The sequence below is a fragment of the Octopus sinensis genome, linkage group LG10 (assembly GCF_006345805.1).
Source record: "Octopus sinensis linkage group LG10, ASM634580v1, whole genome shotgun sequence".
Lineage (NCBI taxonomy): Eukaryota > Metazoa > Mollusca > Cephalopoda > Octopoda > Octopodidae > Octopus > Octopus sinensis.
Window position 1 is genome coordinate 28,276,643 of NC_043006.1, and position 19,873 is coordinate 28,296,515.

At 35.6% G+C, this 19,873-nt stretch overlaps 1 protein-coding gene across 4 annotated transcripts in view; it reads left to right on the forward strand.

Annotated features, from left to right (window-relative positions):
• Positions 1 to 19,873, forward strand: part of LOC115216747 (FGGY carbohydrate kinase domain-containing protein) — an 81,154-nt gene that overhangs the window by 25,794 nt on the left and 35,487 nt on the right. For 2 of the 4 annotated variants that reach the window (XM_036506456.1, XM_036506454.1), the window contains exons 2-6: positions 5,449 to 5,650; positions 7,694 to 7,811; positions 9,700 to 9,851; positions 10,940 to 11,025; positions 19,090 to 19,217. In XM_036506456.1, the coding sequence (XP_036362349.1) occupies positions 5,468 to 5,650; positions 7,694 to 7,811; positions 9,700 to 9,851; positions 10,940 to 11,025; positions 19,090 to 19,217 (667 nt within the window). In that variant the 5' untranslated portion in view covers positions 5,449 to 5,467. Of the gene's footprint in view, positions 1 to 640; positions 799 to 5,448; positions 5,651 to 7,693; positions 7,812 to 9,699; positions 9,852 to 10,939; positions 11,026 to 19,089; positions 19,218 to 19,873 lie in introns of those variants that run through there. The other 2 variants (XM_029786298.2, XM_036506455.1) reach the window with 2 other exon arrangements.

The window sequence follows — 19,873 nt, forward strand, 5'->3', positions numbered from 1 at the left end:
CTATAAGTTCGGCTACGATTATTGCTGGATAGCATGAACATATTATATTAGCTTTATATTATAATATCAAAAAGTTTATATTTTGTTATAATAGATGCAGGCGTCGATGTGTGGTAAGAAGTTTACTTCCCAACGACATGGTTCTGGGTTCAGTTCCACTGCTTGGCACCTTGGACGAGTGTCTTCTACTATGGCTTCGGGCCAACCAAAATCTTGTGAGTGGATTTAGAAGATAAAAACTTAAAAAAGACCCGTGGTACGTACATATATACATACATATACACATACATACATACATACTTACGTACATACATACATACATACATACATACATATGTGTGTGTGCGCGTTTGTCCTCCATCAACGCTTGACAACCGGTGTTGGTGTGTTTACGCTCCCTTACCATAGCTGTTCTGCAAAAGAGACCAATAGAATGAGCACCGGATTTTTAAAATGACTAATGATTGAGAGGTCGATTGGTTCGACCAAAATTCTTCGAAGTGGTGTCCCAGCATGGCCGCAGTCCAATGACTGACACAAGTAAAAAATAAAAGATAAATATCAAATAGTTTTATAATACTGATTTCAAATTTCGGAAAAGAAATGACCCCAGCAACTTTGGAGGACGGAGTAAGTCTATACAACTGGTACTTATTTTATCGGTCCCGAAAGGATGGAAGACGATGTTGACATCATAGTTTGAAATTTTGGCGAAGTTTAGTCCGATGAGAGTTATCCCCCCTTTTGCTGGGTGTGTCTCAGAAGTTACCCTGCTTCAGGTATTGTCTCATTTTACAAGTAAACCCCAATTTTTATTTTTATTCCTCCTAAACTGTTCATAGTCTGAATTGCTTTAAAATTAACATCACATTTTGTTTCTTCATTATATATCTAAAAAAATATATATATATAAAAAAAATTGCGAATTCTGTCTTTATTACAAAGCTATTAATTTTGTAAACAAACCTTCGAATAAAATAATCTTGTTAGGTTCTGTTATAATTCTATTTCCATATATACATATATTGTGCATTATACCGATATAACTCGACCCTACTTTAGTTTATTGATGATACCCCCAGAAAAACGAAAAGCAAAGTTGTCCTCGCCCGGATTAGAATTCAAAACGTAAATTTCGCCGATCCAAAACATCGAAATTTTTTCGAATATTTTTTGAAAACGAAAACGTTAAATCAGTTCCTTTATTACTGTTTCATATTCAGTTTTAGTGTAGAAGCTGTAGTCCCACGCAGTTATCTAATTCGAGTATACATGTTTCTTTGTTCTGTTCATCTTTCACTTGGCGCTAACGCCAAAACGAAGATTACTTTAAGCTGGGAACCTATAATATAGGTACCATGATCAATGCTTTTCTCATTAAAAGGCTATTTTCATCTTTATGCATGCAGAACTAATGTTAGTAATAATTATTACTATTATTTATTTCTTACATTAACGCAATGTCGTTACAATCTTGGAATAGCAACTATAAAGTGATGAGGCTAACTTCAGTGCTGGACTAAAACATCAATAAAATGAAAGGCAATTTGCTTGCGCCGGGCAAAAAGTCTAGAGACTTAGATAAGTTCTGTGAAGTATTTTGTCCTGTTCTCTACTTATTTCGCTTTCCATCACCCTCTTTTAGTTACTTCTATTTATGTTTTGAGAACAAATTAGCCGATGTCACGTTAACATTGCCTTCGTCCATCAAGAACCTATGAAACAATCGACTCACATCCAATCTTGGCTTTGTATTAACGTTATGAATTATTATTATTATTATTATTATTATAATCATGTGTGTCAGCCCTTGTGGCCAATAAAAAGAATTAATTATCATCATCATCATCATCATCATCATTATTATTATTATTATTATTATTATTAATAATAATAATAATAATAATAATAATAATAAAATAATATTAATAATAAAGCAGTGAGCTGGCAGAATCGTAAGCACTCCAGGCAAAATGCTTTGCGGTATTTCGTCTGCCGCTACGTTCTGAGTTCAAATTCCGCCGAGGTCGACTTTGCCTTTCATCCTTTCGGGGTCGATTAAGTATGTACCAGTTACGCACTGGGGTCGATGTAATCGACTTAATCCTTTCCCCCAAATCTGAGGCCTTTGTGCTTCCAGTAGAAAGGATTAAAAAAATATTTTAAATTTATTCTATTAGTCTTCTTTACACGCGAAACCCTCACAACTACACACACTCACATCCACATGCATTTTTTTTTGTCCTGTGCTAATATTTTTCTTCCTGTAAACCCTTGCGGTTAATGAAGAAATCATCATCATCATCATCATTATAATTAAGGTCGACTTAGCCTTTAATCGTTTCAGGGTTGATAAATTAAGTACCAGTGGAGTACTGGGGTCGATGTGATCGACTGTCCACTCCCCACAAAATCCATGCTTGTGGCTATAATAGAAAGGATTATTAGGCAGAATTGATAGCACGCCAGGCGAAATACTTAGTGATATTTCGTCTGTCCTTATGTTCTGAGCTCAAATTCCACCAACACCAACATTGTCTTTCATCCTTTCAGGGTTGATAAATTGAGTACCAGTGAAACACTGGTGTTGGTCTAATCGACTGGTCCCCTCCCTCAAAATTTCAGGCCTTGTGCCTATAGCAGAAAGGCTAATTATTAAGGTAGTGAGCTGGTAGAATTGTTAGCACCCCAGACAAAATGCTTAGCAGCATTTCTTCTACCTTTATGTCCTGAGTTCAAATTCTTCCAACGTTGACTTTGCCTTTCACCCTTTTGAGGTTAATAGATTAAGTACCAGTGAAACACTAGGGTCGGTCAATTTAATTCACTAGTCCCCTCCCCAAAATTCCTGGCCTTGTGTAGAAAGGAATATTAATTTTATTATATGTTTGACATTTGCTTTGTATTTGTACAAGTCTCACTCAGAGACAACAGGTTAGAAGTGCATGCTGGTGTTATGCCTCGGGTGTCATATATTCGGTTTTGTACATAGTATTGTTCTAGAGAATATTTATGAAAACAAGAAAATTATGAGTTTGTTTTAAAATTTGAGATTACAGTATCTTACGTAGGATATGGGCAGTTCCCATGAGCACTATCTTTTGAATTTCTACCATATTATTATTATTATTATTATTATTTTGTCTATTATGAAAGACTCTTAGATAGTTCTTAATTACCAGTTATTCTTTACTTGAAAGCAGGCAATAACAAATCACCAAAGGTTTCAAGTAGTGGCTGGTATTTCTCAATCTTTTCTGTTTCCTTACATTTCACCCTTGAATTACCTGGTATTGCAACGTCTGTTATCTTTACTTCTTTTCCATCTTTATGGATGATCACAATATCTGGTCATCTCGCCTCTATGATTTGGTCACACTGCATGTTTAAATCCCAGTGTATTTTGTAATGTTCATTTTCCATTACTCCCTCTGGCTTGTGTTCATACCATTGTTTGGCTCTCTCGATACTGCACAACAGCCAGTGGACATATCTGGTCACATTATCATGTCTCTTTTTGTATTTGCATTGTGTGAGCTTACAGCACTCACTAACAATATGGCTTATACTTTCTCCTTTCTCACAGCACATCTTATACTGTGGCGAGTCAGTGCCTTTATTAATGTGATATTTGGAGTAGTTTGTTCTGAGAGCTTGATCTTGAGTGCTGTGCACTAATGCCTCAGTGGCCCTTTTAAGTCTCCTTTCTGCAGCCATTCTTAGGTTCTATTCCAGTCAATCTCATCAATTATCATCATTATTATTTTTATCATTATTATTATTATTAAGGCAGCAAGCTGGAAGAATCGTTAGCGTGCTGGACAAAATGCTTAGCTTTATTTCACCCAGCGCTATATTCTGAGTTCAAATTCTGCCACGGTTGACTTTGCCTTTCATCCTTTCGGGATCAATAAATTAAGTACCAGTGAAACACTGGGGTCAATAAAATCCCCACAAATTTCAGGCATTCCCTACAGCTGTTGTTGTTGTTGTTAAGGCAGTGAGCTGGCAGAATTGTTAGCATGCTGAGTGAAATGCTTAGTGGTATTTTGCCTGCTGCTACATTCTGAGTTCAAATTCTGCCGAGGTCGACTTTGCCTTTCATCCTTTCGAGGTCAATGAAATAAGTACCAGTTCCGTACTGAGGTCGATGTAATCAACTAGCCCTCTCCCCCAAATTTCAGGTCTTGTGCCTATAGTAGTGTTGTAGTGAAAATAGTACTCCTCTTCCCACTATAAAGTCAGACAGTCAGTAGTTGTAGCAGGTCAGTAGTAGTAGAGTCATTGTATGAGTTCTCATTTGGAGTTAGTTACATGATAGTTACGAGTTACCGTCAAGGTAGATGTTTCAAAGTCATTGTCTTGTAGAGCTATCAGTGATAGCACGATAACAGACAAGTCAAAGATAATAAGATGTGGAATACTGCCACAACATAGTAGAGACAAGAAAGAATATTACAATAACATACAAGTGGATGAGGATCCACATTATAAAGTGGTGATAAGAATATAAATGATTCACATGGACAACATTGAGAAAATGTGGATAGTATGTACAAAACTTTCAAGCTGCTTCTCATTTGTTGCATAAACCTTTATATCATCCATGAAAAAAAAAAATGCTTGGTTCTATTATAGGAGTCTTTGAACAGATTCTATTTGAAACCCAAACTATCTGTTTACACAAATTCTCATTCGTCACCCAATCCTGAACTACTATACAAACTTACCCAAATTTTCAAATTTTACAATGTAAATGTTTCAAGGAGTAGGATAAAGAGAAGTGGGTGGAGTAGAAAACCTTTAACCCTTTTGTTACCAACCCAGCTGAAACCGGCTCTGGATCTGAGTACAAATGTCTTGTTTTCATAAGTTTTGAATTAAAATCTTCCACCAAACCTTAGTCACAATTTATGTTCCTAACACTAGCTTAATGATAACTAAGTTATTTTACTAAATTCTTTGTTATATTTAAAGTAATTGAAAGAAACACAGAGCATCTCAAAATAAATACAGTAATGAAAGGGTTAATGGATATCAATGTGAATGATAAATTCTTTGTTGAAGTTGCCAACAGTACTTATTCTGTTTTATTTTTACATATGTGATTTGAACAGCTCTCACAAAATTATTTATTCACTCGAAGCTTTTTTTACTGTTCACCAAACTTTCTTTAAATGAACAAGTGCAAGCTGTATTTTTTCCTTTTAATCTTTATTTTGAACTTTTTTCTAGAAAAAATATTAACCAATGAAGTTCACTTGTATTCTGCACTGAATTTCTTACAATACTTGGTATTGTACTTTTTACTCAATCCCTTAATTGGAAGATTCTGTGATATCTCCTCTTATAAAATAATCCTGTAATTTGTTTCTGGAAATTCTTCAACTTTCTTCACACTAACATTACCGTTATTTAATTTTCTCTATTGACGTCTATTTTTAACAGGATTCTGATTGTTAAGAAAATGTATGGTGATCTTTATATTGGCATTGATGTAGGAACTGGAAGTGTAAGGGCAGCACTTTTCCAAAATAATGGAACACTGATTGCCAAACATGTCAGTAAAATCTCCATTCACAATCCACTACCAGATTATTATGAGCAGTCAACAGAGAACATTTGGGCTGCTGTTATTTGTTCTGTCAAGGTAGGGGCAACAACATGATATTTCTCTCTGTAACTGTTTGATGTTTCACTGTTTTTTTTTTTTGATGTTCCTCTCTTTTGTTTTATGTTTCTCTTGTTTGTTTGATGCTTTTAAAAAAGATTTTCAATCATATACAATTAAAATTATATCTAATTGAAATATTTTAATTAATCATACCCATGCTAGCATGGAAAGCGGACACTTAACGATGATGATGATTTTGATACCTGCTAGCAATAATAACCAAATCTGAAATACAGAATTCTTCTGTGAAACTTTGATTCAGTGTTATTTTATCTATAAAGTTGTAAAATGGTTGAAAACATGGTTTAGTAAGTGTGGTCACTAATTTAGCATGAGTGCTCTGTGATTTAATGTATGAAGAATATTTGTGTGAGAATCCATTCCAGTGTGCTTTTGATAAGCATGTACAAAGAATGTCAGAAGGCAGTTCATTTCTAATGAAATATTGAAAACTTTATTTAAATAAAACAAGTACTGGCAAGTTGTAACAATAATTAATCTGCATCTGTATGCGAATCGTCTACATGCGTATGTGAGACAGGAAAAATCTCATAATTTACTTTTTGCACTAAAGGGTTATGTGGAAGCCATTGTAAGCTAATAGGAACAAGAATGTACTACTCATTTTGAGGCAGGGTTGTAGCTGATGTCATTCAAGTAAGTTGCATGAAGTTGGTGGTGAACACAAAAACTGTGGCTTATCAAAGGAAGAGATGTTACTTCAAGGCCATCTTTTCACCAACTGATATGAAAGTGCCACTTCACTGCTTAAGCAGATCACTGCCATTTGTATTCATACATAGCCAGCCCTGATTGGCTGGAGTCTGCCACAACACAACTGAACTATGCTATGACAATAAAATAGATCTTTCCTAACTTGCTAAAAGGGTATCTTACTGTCATATAATGTTTACTACATCATTTGGTATTTATCTATTGCTTTGAGTTGTCTACTGGCTGATTATATACAATGTGTACAAAAGAAATTTGAGCCTGGTAATTTTTTTAAGATTTTGCCATAAATAAAATATTCGATTTTACCAAACATTTTGGATGTCAAAGAATTAATGAACTCTTATAATAAAATAACAATTACATGGCCATTAATCAAATATAGCAACTTTATGACCATTGGGGTCCCCTTTTTTAATCATTATCATTGTTGTTGTCATCGTCGTCGTCATCATCATCATCATCATCATTATTAAGGCAGTGAGCTAGCAGAATTGTTAACATGCTGGGCAAAATGCTTGGTAACATTTCATCTGTCTTTATGTTCAAGTTCATACTTTCGGAGTCGATAAATTAAATACCAGTGAAATGCTGGGGTTGATGTGAGTGACTATCCTCCTCCCCCTCAAATTGCAGGCCTTGTGCCAATAGTAGAAAGGATTATTATTATTATTATTATTATTAAGGGGGCAAGCTAGTGAGTGGGACAGAATGCTTTCTTCTGGTTTTACATTCCAAATTCAAACTCATCTGAGGTTGACTTTGCCTTTGATCCTCTCTGGGTACCACTTGAACACTGGGGTTGATGTAACCAATCAGCCCCCTCCCTCCAAATTTCAGGCTTTGTGCTTACAGTAGAAAGGATTATTATTATTATTATTATTATTATTATTATTATTATTGTATCCTGTTCACTATTCTGAGGACATCACACATATTAAATGTAATGATGACATCTGCTGTTACGAAAATTTTAATCCTTTAGCATTTAAACAGGCCTTACCCGGCACAAATATTCTACCAATTTTATGTTCAAACTGGCCAGATCCAGCCTCTCACGCCTACCTTACAATATCATTCTAAAAATAAGCAATCACATCTTTGAAATTTCAAAGCTACATGATAATGCAGGATTAATTTTTAGAAAATGTGAATAACAAGCATTATTATGTTTGGCAAAGTAATCTAGATGTCAAAGAGTTAAAATGTGTATCTAATCTTTAGTGGTTTTAACATTAATATTCTATGGTTTAGTTAATATCAGTTTCCTTGAAACTTTTTCTTTAGGGAATAATGTCTTCTAGTCAAGTAAAACCCAAGGATGTCAAAGGTATTGGATTCGACGCAACATGTTCACTTGCAGTTCTAGATGCAAATGGTCAGCCTTTAACTGTTAGTCCTTCAGGTCAGTAATATATTTTTCATGTTTTCTTTGTTAACAATCAATTAACCCTTTTTATACCAACTCGTCTAAGACCCCCCCCCTCACTAGTCCTTTGATATAATACTCCTTTTTGAACACTTCAGCATTTAAACTGGCCATATCAGGCCTAAATATTCTAATTGTTTTATGTTTAAGCTAGCCAGATCCAGCCTTTCACACCTATCCTACAATGTCATTCTAAAAATAAACTGTCACGTCATCAAAATTTTAAAGCTACAAGATAGTGAATGATTAATTCAAAATAACAAGAATAAATAAACAATTGCAGCGTGGAAGGTGTTTGTAAGCCATTTAAGAAACACAGAAAAGCCGTTCGATTCACTTCAACATTTAAGTTTAATTTGTCAAAATATTTTGTCACTTTAAGACCGTGACCTGTTCATGGATTTTTGTCAGTGAACAGGTTGCGGTCTTAAAGCGACGAAAATATTTTGACAAATTAAACTCAAATTTTTTATGTGTTTCTTAAATGGCTTACAAACACCTTCCACGCTGCAATTGCTTTCATTTCAGCACACGATCTCAGATCAAATCACTTGCTATGCAAGTACATCTCCGTAAAAAGAATAAATAAGCATTACATTTGACAGAGTAATATGAATGCTAAAGGGTTAAAGTGATCTAAATAAAAAAAAATTTGCATCAAAATTTTATGTTAATTTATGTTCCAAACATCAGCTTAATGGTGACAAAGTTATTTGACTAAATTCTTCATTATTTTCACAATTAATTGAAACAAAGGCTGTGTATTTCAGTAGAAATATGGTAACCCATCTAGAACTATTAGCTTAGTCTGTATAATAATATCCTCACAATGTACAAAAAATTGTATGCATATCTGTTTCATTGAGCTCCTTCACAAGACACTTTCCCTTGTACATTATTGCCCATCCTAATATCTTCATTTTTGTAAAGAATTGTTCCTTATCTTCATTCCTCTTGAAATATATATATATATATATATATATATATATATAGCTGTGACTGGTGAAATATCACTATTTCTGTAATGATTTGTACTGGATGAAGGACCAATTTTGTAAAGTAAACTGTAATTTTGTATTAAACACACACACAAAGTACTATACATATGTGCATATACATAAATAGAAACAATCTTACATCCAGATTTTCCAACCCATACCAACACGAGGAATCAAACATTGGACAAGGATGATAATGATGATAATAAATCCAGACAATTTTTTTCAAAAGTAACTTTTATTAACCAACTTGTCATCTTCTATGGAAAGAACTGAACAGCTGTATAGATGTAAACACAATTTTTTTTTCTTCCTTTCCTTCTCTTTTCCATTGCCACTCCTTTCAGATACACAGGCACACATACACACACACACACACTCTCTCTCACTGGACAATGATGATGACAATGATAATAAAGCCAGACAATTTTTTGAAAAATAACTTTTATCAAAACAAGACCTCCCTTAGAATAGCCACCTGGTTTTGCCATTTTTAAAGGCCAAGAATCAACTCATCACTTTCTATTGAAAGAACTGACCAGCTGTATAGATGTAAATACATTTTTTTCTTCTTTTTTTCCTTCTCTTTTCCTTTGACACTCATTTCAGATACATAGGCACACACACACACACACTCAAAAACACACTTTCTCCCCATTCCTCATCCTCTTTTACTATCCTGTATCTCTCTCCACCCCTACACACTCAATAATACTATAAAAAGAGACGAATCCCCTCAAAAAATTCAAATCAAGAAATCTTGTCCGTCACGAAAACCGAATCTCTCTATGATCAGCAATCAAAAGGTTGAATAAAATACAATTGTCCTTTAAAATGATTTTAGACTCATCTTTCTGGTTTTTCAGGAAAAAACGAGTGGAATGTAATTATGTGGATGGATCATCGTGCTAAAGATCAAGCTGATAGGATTAGTGAGACTAAACATGATGTTCTCAAGTATTTAGGGGGCTCTATGTTTCTTGAAATGCAGACACCCAAACTTCTCTGGCTAAAGGAGGTAAGAAAACTTCATTTGCATTTCTATCTTTTGTATATGAAAGCCTAAATAGAAAGGCTTCCAACTTTTGAAGCTCTCTGTTGCAGGAAGCTAATGAGAAAGATTCTGTTCATATTGTAACTGTTAACTTTTTTGTAAATCAACGAAGTAAAGTGACAAGGTATATTAAAAGCATATATACCTTAAGATAGATAAAGCAAAAATAATGGTGTCTTTATGTAATAATAGCCAATGTAAATTTTGGTTGATGCTCCAGTCATGCTTTATGTTATGTTATGTTGTGTTGTGTTGTGTTGTGTTGTGTTGTGTTGTGTTTATTATGTTTATTATATTATATTATATTATATTATATTATATTATATTATATTATATATTATATTATATTATATATTATATTATATTGATAGAGACAGACAGACAGACTAACAAAGACATACAAAGAGAGTGGCAAATATTTATCATATAACTATTTTGATAATGTTTTTAGTAAAGCAATAAATCCTGTATGAGGAGTCATTACTATTAGCATTTAATTTTATCTCCAAGCTCTGCAGAAGCTATTTATTGGCTTGGTCTTGAGGAAGGGGTATTGAAGAGACCCTCTGAGGAAGGGGTTGTGTTAATGGATATTGCAGACCTTCTGAGGAAGGATTTGTCTCCATGCCTATCACAGACTTCTGGGGAAGGGACTGTGCCCATAGCCATTAGCTAACCCTTTGAAGGAGGAGCTACAAGTATTGAAAAGTGGACATTAAAACAATAACAAGGATAATAATGAAATCTTTGTGTGTGTGTGTTCGTATATACTAGTGTAAAATGACATGTTAAGTTGCATACCTTTATGACAAAAGGTAACTTTAGTCATTCAATAAGCAGAGATTGATAAACTAGATAACAAACTGAAATTGTACTGTACTTGGTTTGAAGGAGGTACTCCAGCTTCACTAAAGTTCAATGACTGAAACCAGTAAAAGAATAAATATTGATCTTCTAAAGAAAACATTTCTTTATTATAAAATTGCAATATAATTTATTATAATTTATTAAAATGTATAATTTATTCTAATTTATTATGTTTTTTTTTCTAGAATCTTTCAGATACATGGCAAACAGCTGGATCTTTTTATGATTTACCAGATTTTCTTACCTGGAGAGCAACTGGCCATGATTCTAGGTATGTGTTCAACATTGCATCATTTTCATTAAATTGATTTAAAGACGTTTTATGAGGTAGATTTTGAAGAATAAAAGCTTGGTATCCAAATGGATTAAGTGCTGATAGAAGGGAGAGAAGTGTGAGTAATCCAAATAATGGGAGAAGAAGGGGCTATCAGTATGTTCTTGTTGTAGCTTTTGCTGAGTAGGCTGTCACTAATGGTTGTTTTGTCGTTATTGCTGTTATCATTGTTGGGTAAGCAGATGTAGCATTGATTGATTATTGTTGTTGCTTAGCCCCAAGTCAGATTTGTAATCAGACATTTCCAACTGTGATCACCCTGTCTTTTTACATAATCTAAAACTACCTAATAGAGTGTCTTGTGTGTTTTTTTAAGAAAGAAGTGATTTGATGAAATTTGGCTGCTATTTCTAACAGAACCGTCCCAAGTTGAGAAGTTCCATATTGGGTGACAGTATACAAAAATGTTATTCTTCTCAACATAGAGCTACTGATATTTGACATGATTTAGTTTTAAACTAGCACTATGACCTGGCAACGCCGGGTCATAGTGCTAGTGCATGCATATACAGCTGTGTACGTGCACACATACACGCTAGTATGTCCAAATCTCTGACCAATCACATACAGCTAGCTGGCATTCAATTGGCGTATCAAGTTTTGGGCATTTTGATTGGGTTTTGGATGGAAAATTCACAAAAAAGTCACTTCAATTAATTTTTTAATGGCTTTGCGGGGTCACTGGGGAAATGTAAAGATATGCACAACCACCCTTGGACGGTTTTGAATGACCATAGAAAGTGCGAGCCCTCTAACTGAAAAATTGTGGATTTGTATAAAGGACACGCACACACACACACAGAGACATTTTGCCATTTATATATATAGAGATGTGATATGTTAATAAAATAGGAGTATTTATATCAATGAAGATTGAAAAAACAAGGAAGGATATAAGCTCAGTGTTACGCCAACGTTGTGCAAGTGTTGTATCAGTATCTTATCAGTTATGTATCAATGTTATACCAGTGTTGAATTGGTGCTGTATCAGTGTTGAACCTGTATTGTGCCAATGTTTTAACTGTGCTGTACTAGTGTTGTATTAGTGTTACACCACTAATCACCTGAAGCACTAAAAGAATGGATACATTTCGTATTTTGTTTTCTGGAAACAAGAAACCTCCTCTGGAAGAACTGTGTTTACATCTGTACTGATATGGCATCATCAATGGTTAAGCTCTGTCACAAGTTTTGCTTCTCTTGTAAAACAAGAAAATGCAAATATTGTCTCAACACATTGCTTTCTTTATGGAAAGGGGCAATTTCCTCTCAGAGATGAACTACAAATCATTTTTAATGGTGCTACAAAAATAGTCATCTTTATTAAACTAAGACAATTAATTTCAGAATGTTTAAAAAGTTGTATAGGAACTAGGACAAAGAGCTCATAAATCTTTTACTACATACAAGATTCCAGTGATTAAGCACAGGAAGAATTCTAAATATGGTCTTTGGACTAAAAGATGATGAGAATACATTCAAGAAAACAATAAGCTAGAGTTTGACAAGTTCTTTGAAGATTACAAATGGTTGTAGAGGTTAGTCTTCTTAGCAGACATGTTTGACCAGATAAATCAGCTGGACAAATCGTTGCAAGACTCTGGAGAAGAAATATCTGACAATAAGTGATAAAATTCTTGGATTTAAAAGAAGACTGAATCTTTGAAAAAACATCATAAAAAGAATTCTTGAAATATTTCAACTACTGCTGGATCTTAAGAGTGAAGAAGGATATCAATATATTTCACACCATTTTGGAACCCACATAGATGAGCTGTTGGTCACAAGGGAACATTATTTTCCATTTCTTTTAACAGGAGTTTATAATTGGGTAAAGGATCTATATTGGGTATATCCTGCTCCTTCTAAGAACTTGGTTTTCAGAGAAGAGGAAGAACTTTGTGAACTGGTGCTTGATTGTACACTCAAAATGAGATTTACTGACCTGTATTTGCAAAGTTGAGTGTCTATGAAAGAGGAGTATCTGGCCAATAATAAGAAGCAATTAAAGGCAGCGAGCTGGCAGAAACGTTAGCATGCCTAGTAAAATGCTTAGCATTATTTCGTCTGCCGTTATGTTCTGAGTTCAAATTCCGCCGAGGTCGACTTTGCCTTTCATACTTTTGGGGTCGATAAATTAAGTACCAGTTATGCATTGGGGTCGATATAATCGACTCAATACCTATGAATGTCCTTGTTTGTCCCTTCTATGTTTAGCCCCTTGTGGGTAATAAAGAAATAAGTATATTATTGTAGTTTTTAATTTCTTACATGTAAACTTTGTTTCTTCTTTAACAATTATTAAGAGTAAAGACAGAAATCATCTACTTTCAGTTGAAGATAACATCTGTATGTTTATCTAAAGTTTGACCTGCATGAAACATTTGTCTATCAAATTACAGAGGCAAGTGTCGTTATCTAAATTGGATTAATATTAGTATGGTCATTATGAATGTAACACGTAACCCACTAAATGTTATCTACCAATGTTATCTAACCCTGATACCACACTAAAAGTTATTGTTTTGCATAAACCAATTATCAGAAAAGCATATAATGTTTTTTACGGACATGAACTTGCATAGCAAGTGATTTGATCTGAGATTGTGTGCTGAAACAAGAACAATTGCAGTGTGGAGGATGTTTGTAAGCCATTTAAGAACACACAAAAACCGTTAGTTTCACTTTAACATTTAAATTCAATTTGTGTCAAAATATTTTTGTCATTTTGAAACTGTGACCTGTTCACTGACACAAAGTTTTGTCAGTGAACTGGTTGTAGTTTCAAAGCGACAAAAATATTTTGACACAAATTAAATTTACTGTTTGTCTTATGAAATTTAACCTTATGAAAGAAAGAGAGGGTAAAATGATTAATAAAGATATATAATAATATTTATATAGGGGTTTTCAAAGATGCTGCATTAATTTCAAGGGTTCTTCAAGAGTAAAAAGGTTGGGATGTACCAAGTTAAATAATCTCATTAATTTAACAAATGTGCTATGTTACATTAATTAAATAATCATATTCTATGACATCAGTTATCTGATTAGGTCATATTATATTAGTTAAATGAACTCATACATACATTTGTGTATGCACAAGCATAACTCTGTGGTTGAGAAGTTCACGTTGCAACCCTCTGGTTTCATATTTAGTCCCACTGCTTGGTAGTTTCAGCAGGTGTTTTCTGCAATGGCCCTAGACTGAGCAGTGCCTTGAGGGTGGGTTTGGTGGATGGATACGCACACACACACACACTGATGCAAATAAATAAAACCATTTGGGTTTGATATACAAAATATACAGTGCCCCAGCATGGCCACAGCCTCAAGGCTGAAACATATAAAAGAATAAAAGAACATGTATACATTTAAGCGTTTTCTATATTGAGCATCTCTGGATCTCATCTGTTGACTCACTCTTTTTCATCTCTATTTTCCTCTCTCTTTATATATATATATATATATATACACTTTTTCAAGATCAGTGACGAAAGGTCACTGGAAAAAGGATATATGTATTTGCATTGGGACCCTTCCATCGAAAACCGGTGATTGTCATGCGCTGATGACGGGTCAATACCCAGAAACTGCAGTCCGTGCATATCACTTAGGTTGATGAGGGAAGGATGACCTTCCTTTGCAAATACCGATAGAGCACAGAAAGTGTGCCAATAGCCAGCTGGAGATGTTCTCCTGGGGCTACAAGCTACAGTAACATCCACCCTTAGTAGTTAGCCATATTTAGATGGCAAATATACTTCACATATATATATATATAATTGTTATCACCATATTAATATGGCAGTCTTATAGATATAAGACTAAAGCTGTCGCTGATTAGCTCCATGAGGCCATCGCCTTAAGCTAGCTATTTGACACATAAATATATATATGAAGTAGTTTTGGTGAAGCATTGTGTGGTATTTTTCTTGTTGTGTAAGGTCCTTTTCTCATTGTTCTGGCCATGCACAACAAATCCCTTATATATATATATATATGTTAGTTAGTTAGTTAGTTAATTTGGCTCAAAAGCAAATAGCAAGGCCATGTAGGGGGACATGGAGTTAAGTACAGGGTGGTGTTCATGTAAAGAGTTCAGGCCACTTGAGGTCCAGGGAGGCTTTGAACAAAGCGGTCGTCGGCATCTTCACCATCTCATCTGGCAGCTTGTTCCACGGATCCGCAACCCGGTCGGAGAAAGCTCCTCTCCTTCGATTGAGATGAAATCGTCGCAGGTAGAGCTTTTCGGAATGACCCCGCAGCCGACGCTCTGGAGCAGGAGTGAAGAACAGCTCTTTCGAGAGGTTACACTTCCCGCTTATGATGTTGTGGGCGAGAATGAGATCACCACGGCGGCGGCGTTTTTCAAGAGAATAAAGGTCGAGCGTCCTCAGCCTTTCTTCGTAGGACAAATTTTTGAGACCATGAACCAGGCGGGTAGCCAGCCTCTGGACTCTTTCGAGGTGCTGTATGTCTTTGAGGAGATAAGGAGAAGAGGCTTGAATCCCATACTCCAATATGGGTCTCACCAGCATGACATAGAGTGGCAGGAATATGGCTGCTGTGAGCACTCCGAATGACCGTCGAATCAAAAACAGAATTCCACGCGCTTTGTTGGCAGCATGGACGCACAGGGCCGAAGGCGAAAAGGAGGAATCCACCAAGATACCCAGGTCCTTTACCTGATCGATCCTCTCCATATATATCAAACCTGGGCACCAAACCATTAATCTGTTAATCGTTAATTGATGAAGTTAAGATTTTTGTTAGTGATTTAACTTTTAAGTTAACTTTGAAAATCCTTTTCGGACTAATTAACTTCTGTTACATTTAACTTCTGTTAACTCAAGTTGCTGTGACAATCTTTAGGCTCAAGGACTTGAAGTCCAATGGCCTTGTCTACTGCAGCCCCTTGGTCGATGCACTTTTGGCAGGCATTGACAAAAGTTTAGGACCTTCCTGGAGGTTGGGGAAAGCCAGCTGGCTGCTGCCTTCTACAGTAGGTTTCACCTCATTTGGTTAATAAGTATGACAACACCAAGGTCGCCAAGGTGAGGAAAAGCATGGAGAGTAAGGTCGAAGAGGCCATGTGGCAGCAGTCTGATGAACTGAGCAGCAACAATGAGGAGGAGGAGGAGGATGACTTCTTCAGTGGCATCACCCAGCCACAAGAGAGCAACAGGAGCCACAGGTCACTCAATGACAAGGCCCAGAATTTGGTAAAGACCAGGCTGGAGACCAACTCCAAGGACTTACTGACAAATGCTGACTTCTTGGGTGAGCAAGTGCTGGTGGACTTGTTCATCATGTTCAACACAGCCATCCCCTCCAGTGCTGCAGTGGAGCATTTGTTCTGTATGAACAAGGACATCTTGATGGCCAAGAGATCATTTCTATCTGATGAAAACTTTGACATGCTAATTTTCATGAAGGGCAACATGCATCTCGTGAACAAAACAGAGGAGAAGAAGAGGAAAAATTAAATTATGTATATATCGTTTTTCATTTAAAAAATTTTTTATTTTTTTACTGCACTTTATCAATAAACTTTTTTTTTAGTTTAATTCTAATATTGTGTTTCATTTGGTTTTGTTTTTTTTTACCCTTTTCTAGCTTTAAAAGCCTTTAAAAACCTAAAATAGGGCCAAAACTATGGAATCACCCATTTTTTTAGGTCTTTTAAAAGTTAACACTACAAAATCAGCATTTTTTAACTCTAAAGCAAAAAAAAAAAAACTATAGTTTTGGGGTTCTAAAGCCCTTAAAAAGGCTGATTTCATAATTTTGTCACTTTTTAAAGGTGTTTTTAGAGCAAAAATTGATTATTATTATTATTATTATTATTATTATTAAGGTGGTGAGCCAGTAGAACCGTTAGCATGCTGGATGAAATGCTTAGCAGTATTTTGCCCATTGCTACATTCTGAATTCAAATTCCGCTGAAGTAAACTTTGCCTTTCATCCTTTTGGGATTGATAAATCAAGTACTGGTGAAATTCTGGGGTCAATGTAATCGACAAGTCCCCTCCCTCAAAACTTCGGGCCTTGTGTCTATGATAGAAAGGATTATTATTATCATTAAGGTAGTGAGCAGACAGAATCATTAGCATGCTGGGCAAAATGCCTAGCAGCATTTCTTTTGGCTTTACGTTCTGAGTTCAAATTCCACCAAGGTTGACTGTCTTTCATCTGTTCAGGTTCAATAAAATAAGTACCAGTTAAACTCCGGGGTTGATGTAATCGATTTACCCCCTCCCATGAAGTTGCTGGCCTTGTGACAACCTGTGCATACCTTCCTTCTTATGACACTTGTGAAGACCTGTTGAGGCAAGTGCTAATCAAATCAAATGACACTTGTGAAGACCTGTTGAGGCAAGTGCTAATCTAATCAAATCAAATGACACTTGTGAAGACCTGTTGAGGCAAGTGATAATAATAATAATAATAATAATAATCATAATCATAATAATCATAATCATAATCAAATCCAATCAAAACAAATCAAAATAGATGAACATCAATGGAATTTGTATCTTTGTGGTACCAATGCCGGTGGCACACAAGAAAACCATCCGAACGTGGCGGTAGCCAGTACCACATCGTGCTGTGGGCACGTAACAAACACCATCTGATCGTGGCCGTTCGCCAGCCTCATCTGGCACCTGTGTTGGTGGCACATAAAAACACCATCCAAAGACCCGGCAAGACTAGTCAGGCCATAACCCGTGGCCCCTACCTGGGACGTAGTCAGTCTACCTGTGCATACCTTCCTTCTTATGACACTTGTGAAGACCTGTTGAGGCAAGTATGTGACACTTGTGAAGACCTGTTGAGGCAAGTGAAAATCAAACCAAATCAAAATAGATGAACATCAATGGAATTTGTATCTTTGTGGTACCAGTGCCGGTGGCACACAAGAAAACCATCCGAACGTGGCCGTAGCCAGTACCGCATCGACTGGCCTCCGTGCTGTGGGCACGTAACAAACACCATCCGGGCACATAACAAACACCATCCGATCGTGGCCGTTCGCCAGCCTCATCTGGCACTTGTGTCGGTGGCACATAAAAACACCATCCGAGCGTGGCCGTCTGCCAGCCTCGTCTGGCACCTGTGTCGGTGGCACATAAAAAAAAAGACACCATCCGAGCGTGGCCGTTCGCCAGCCTCGTCTGGCACCTGTGTCGGTGGCACATAAAATCACCCACTACACTCTCGGAGTGGTTGGCGTTAGGAAGGGCATCCAGCTGTAGAAACACTGCCAGATCTGACTGGCCTGGTGCAGCCTTCGGGCTCCCCAGACTCCAGTTGAACCGTCCAACCCATGCTAGCATGGAAAGCGGACGTTAAATGAGGATGATGATGATGATTATTATTATTATTATTTAAGGCGATGAGCTGGTAGAATTGTTACCATGCTGGATGAAATGCTTTGCAGTATTTTGTTTTTCGCTACATTCTAAGATCAAATTTCACCTAGGTTGACTTTGCCTTTCTTCCTTTCAGTGTCAATAAACACTGAGGTCAAATTTTTAGGCCCTGTGCCTTTAATGAAAAGAATTATTATTATTAAGGTGGTGAGCTGGCAGAATCATTAGCACATCAGACAAAATACTTAGCAGCGTTTCTTCTGGCTTTCATCCTGAGTTCAAATTCCGCTGAGTTTGACTTTGTCTTTCACCATTTTGAAGTCAATGAAATAAGTGCCAATGTAATTGACTAGACCACTCTCTCAAAATTTTAGGTCTTGTGCCTATAGTAGAGAGGATTATTACTATTAATAGTAGTACTAGATGCAGATAAAGTGTTCTGGGTTTTAAACATCAAACTCAAAATTTCTGACATCTATTTAGAAGAATGTAAATACAAGCAGAAATAGTTGTAATTCTATTCAACAGACTGTTCTTCCTGAAGCTGTAGCAGTAATTAATCAATTTATCTATTCTTTTTATAGACTTGTCCTTATGTAATTCTTTCTATCTCTTTTGTTTCTAGATCATTATGTTCAGTAACATGTAAATGGACTTACCAATCATCTGAGAATGGTCAAGGAAATTGGAACAGTCAGTTTTTTGATTTAATTGGATTGCAAAAACTAGCAGAAAATGATTTTGCTAAAATTGGTAAGGTATATACATACATGCATATATAAGATATATGAATATATAAGGTACAGGAATGCTTATATATATATATATATATATATATATATATATATAACAGATAAGACAAAATCAAATCAAATAAATATATAAACCATTCTCAGTATGGGCAAGTAAAAGAGCAAAATGGAATTAAAAGCAAGTAAATAAGTGAGTAAGTGTGATAACTAAAATAATAGGACTAAGGGAAGAGGATCCTAAGGGACAGCATAAGAAAAGTAAAAGAGTATAAACATATGAAGATATAAAACATATATCTATCTATCAGGGGAATCTACTGTATATGATTAAATGTAATATAGGAGCTGGATAGGGGGTTCATTGTTGTCATGACTAGGGACAAAAGTGGACCGGACTGGAAGGGTAGTGGTTGTTTGTTTTGCTAACTTATAATTATTCAGTGCTAAAACTTATACTAGTAAAATATAGAATATTAGATATAAAGTATTAGAGAAATGGCACTGTGCTATAGTATTAAATTATTAAGTTAAGTGTTTTATTTAAAAGGGTAGTTTGAAGAAAATGTTTACATGGATTGCAGAACGACCTGCTGTACTTACCTTGGATCGTAAGGTGACCTGCCATGCCTGAGGAGACCTATTGAGTCAAGTACATCA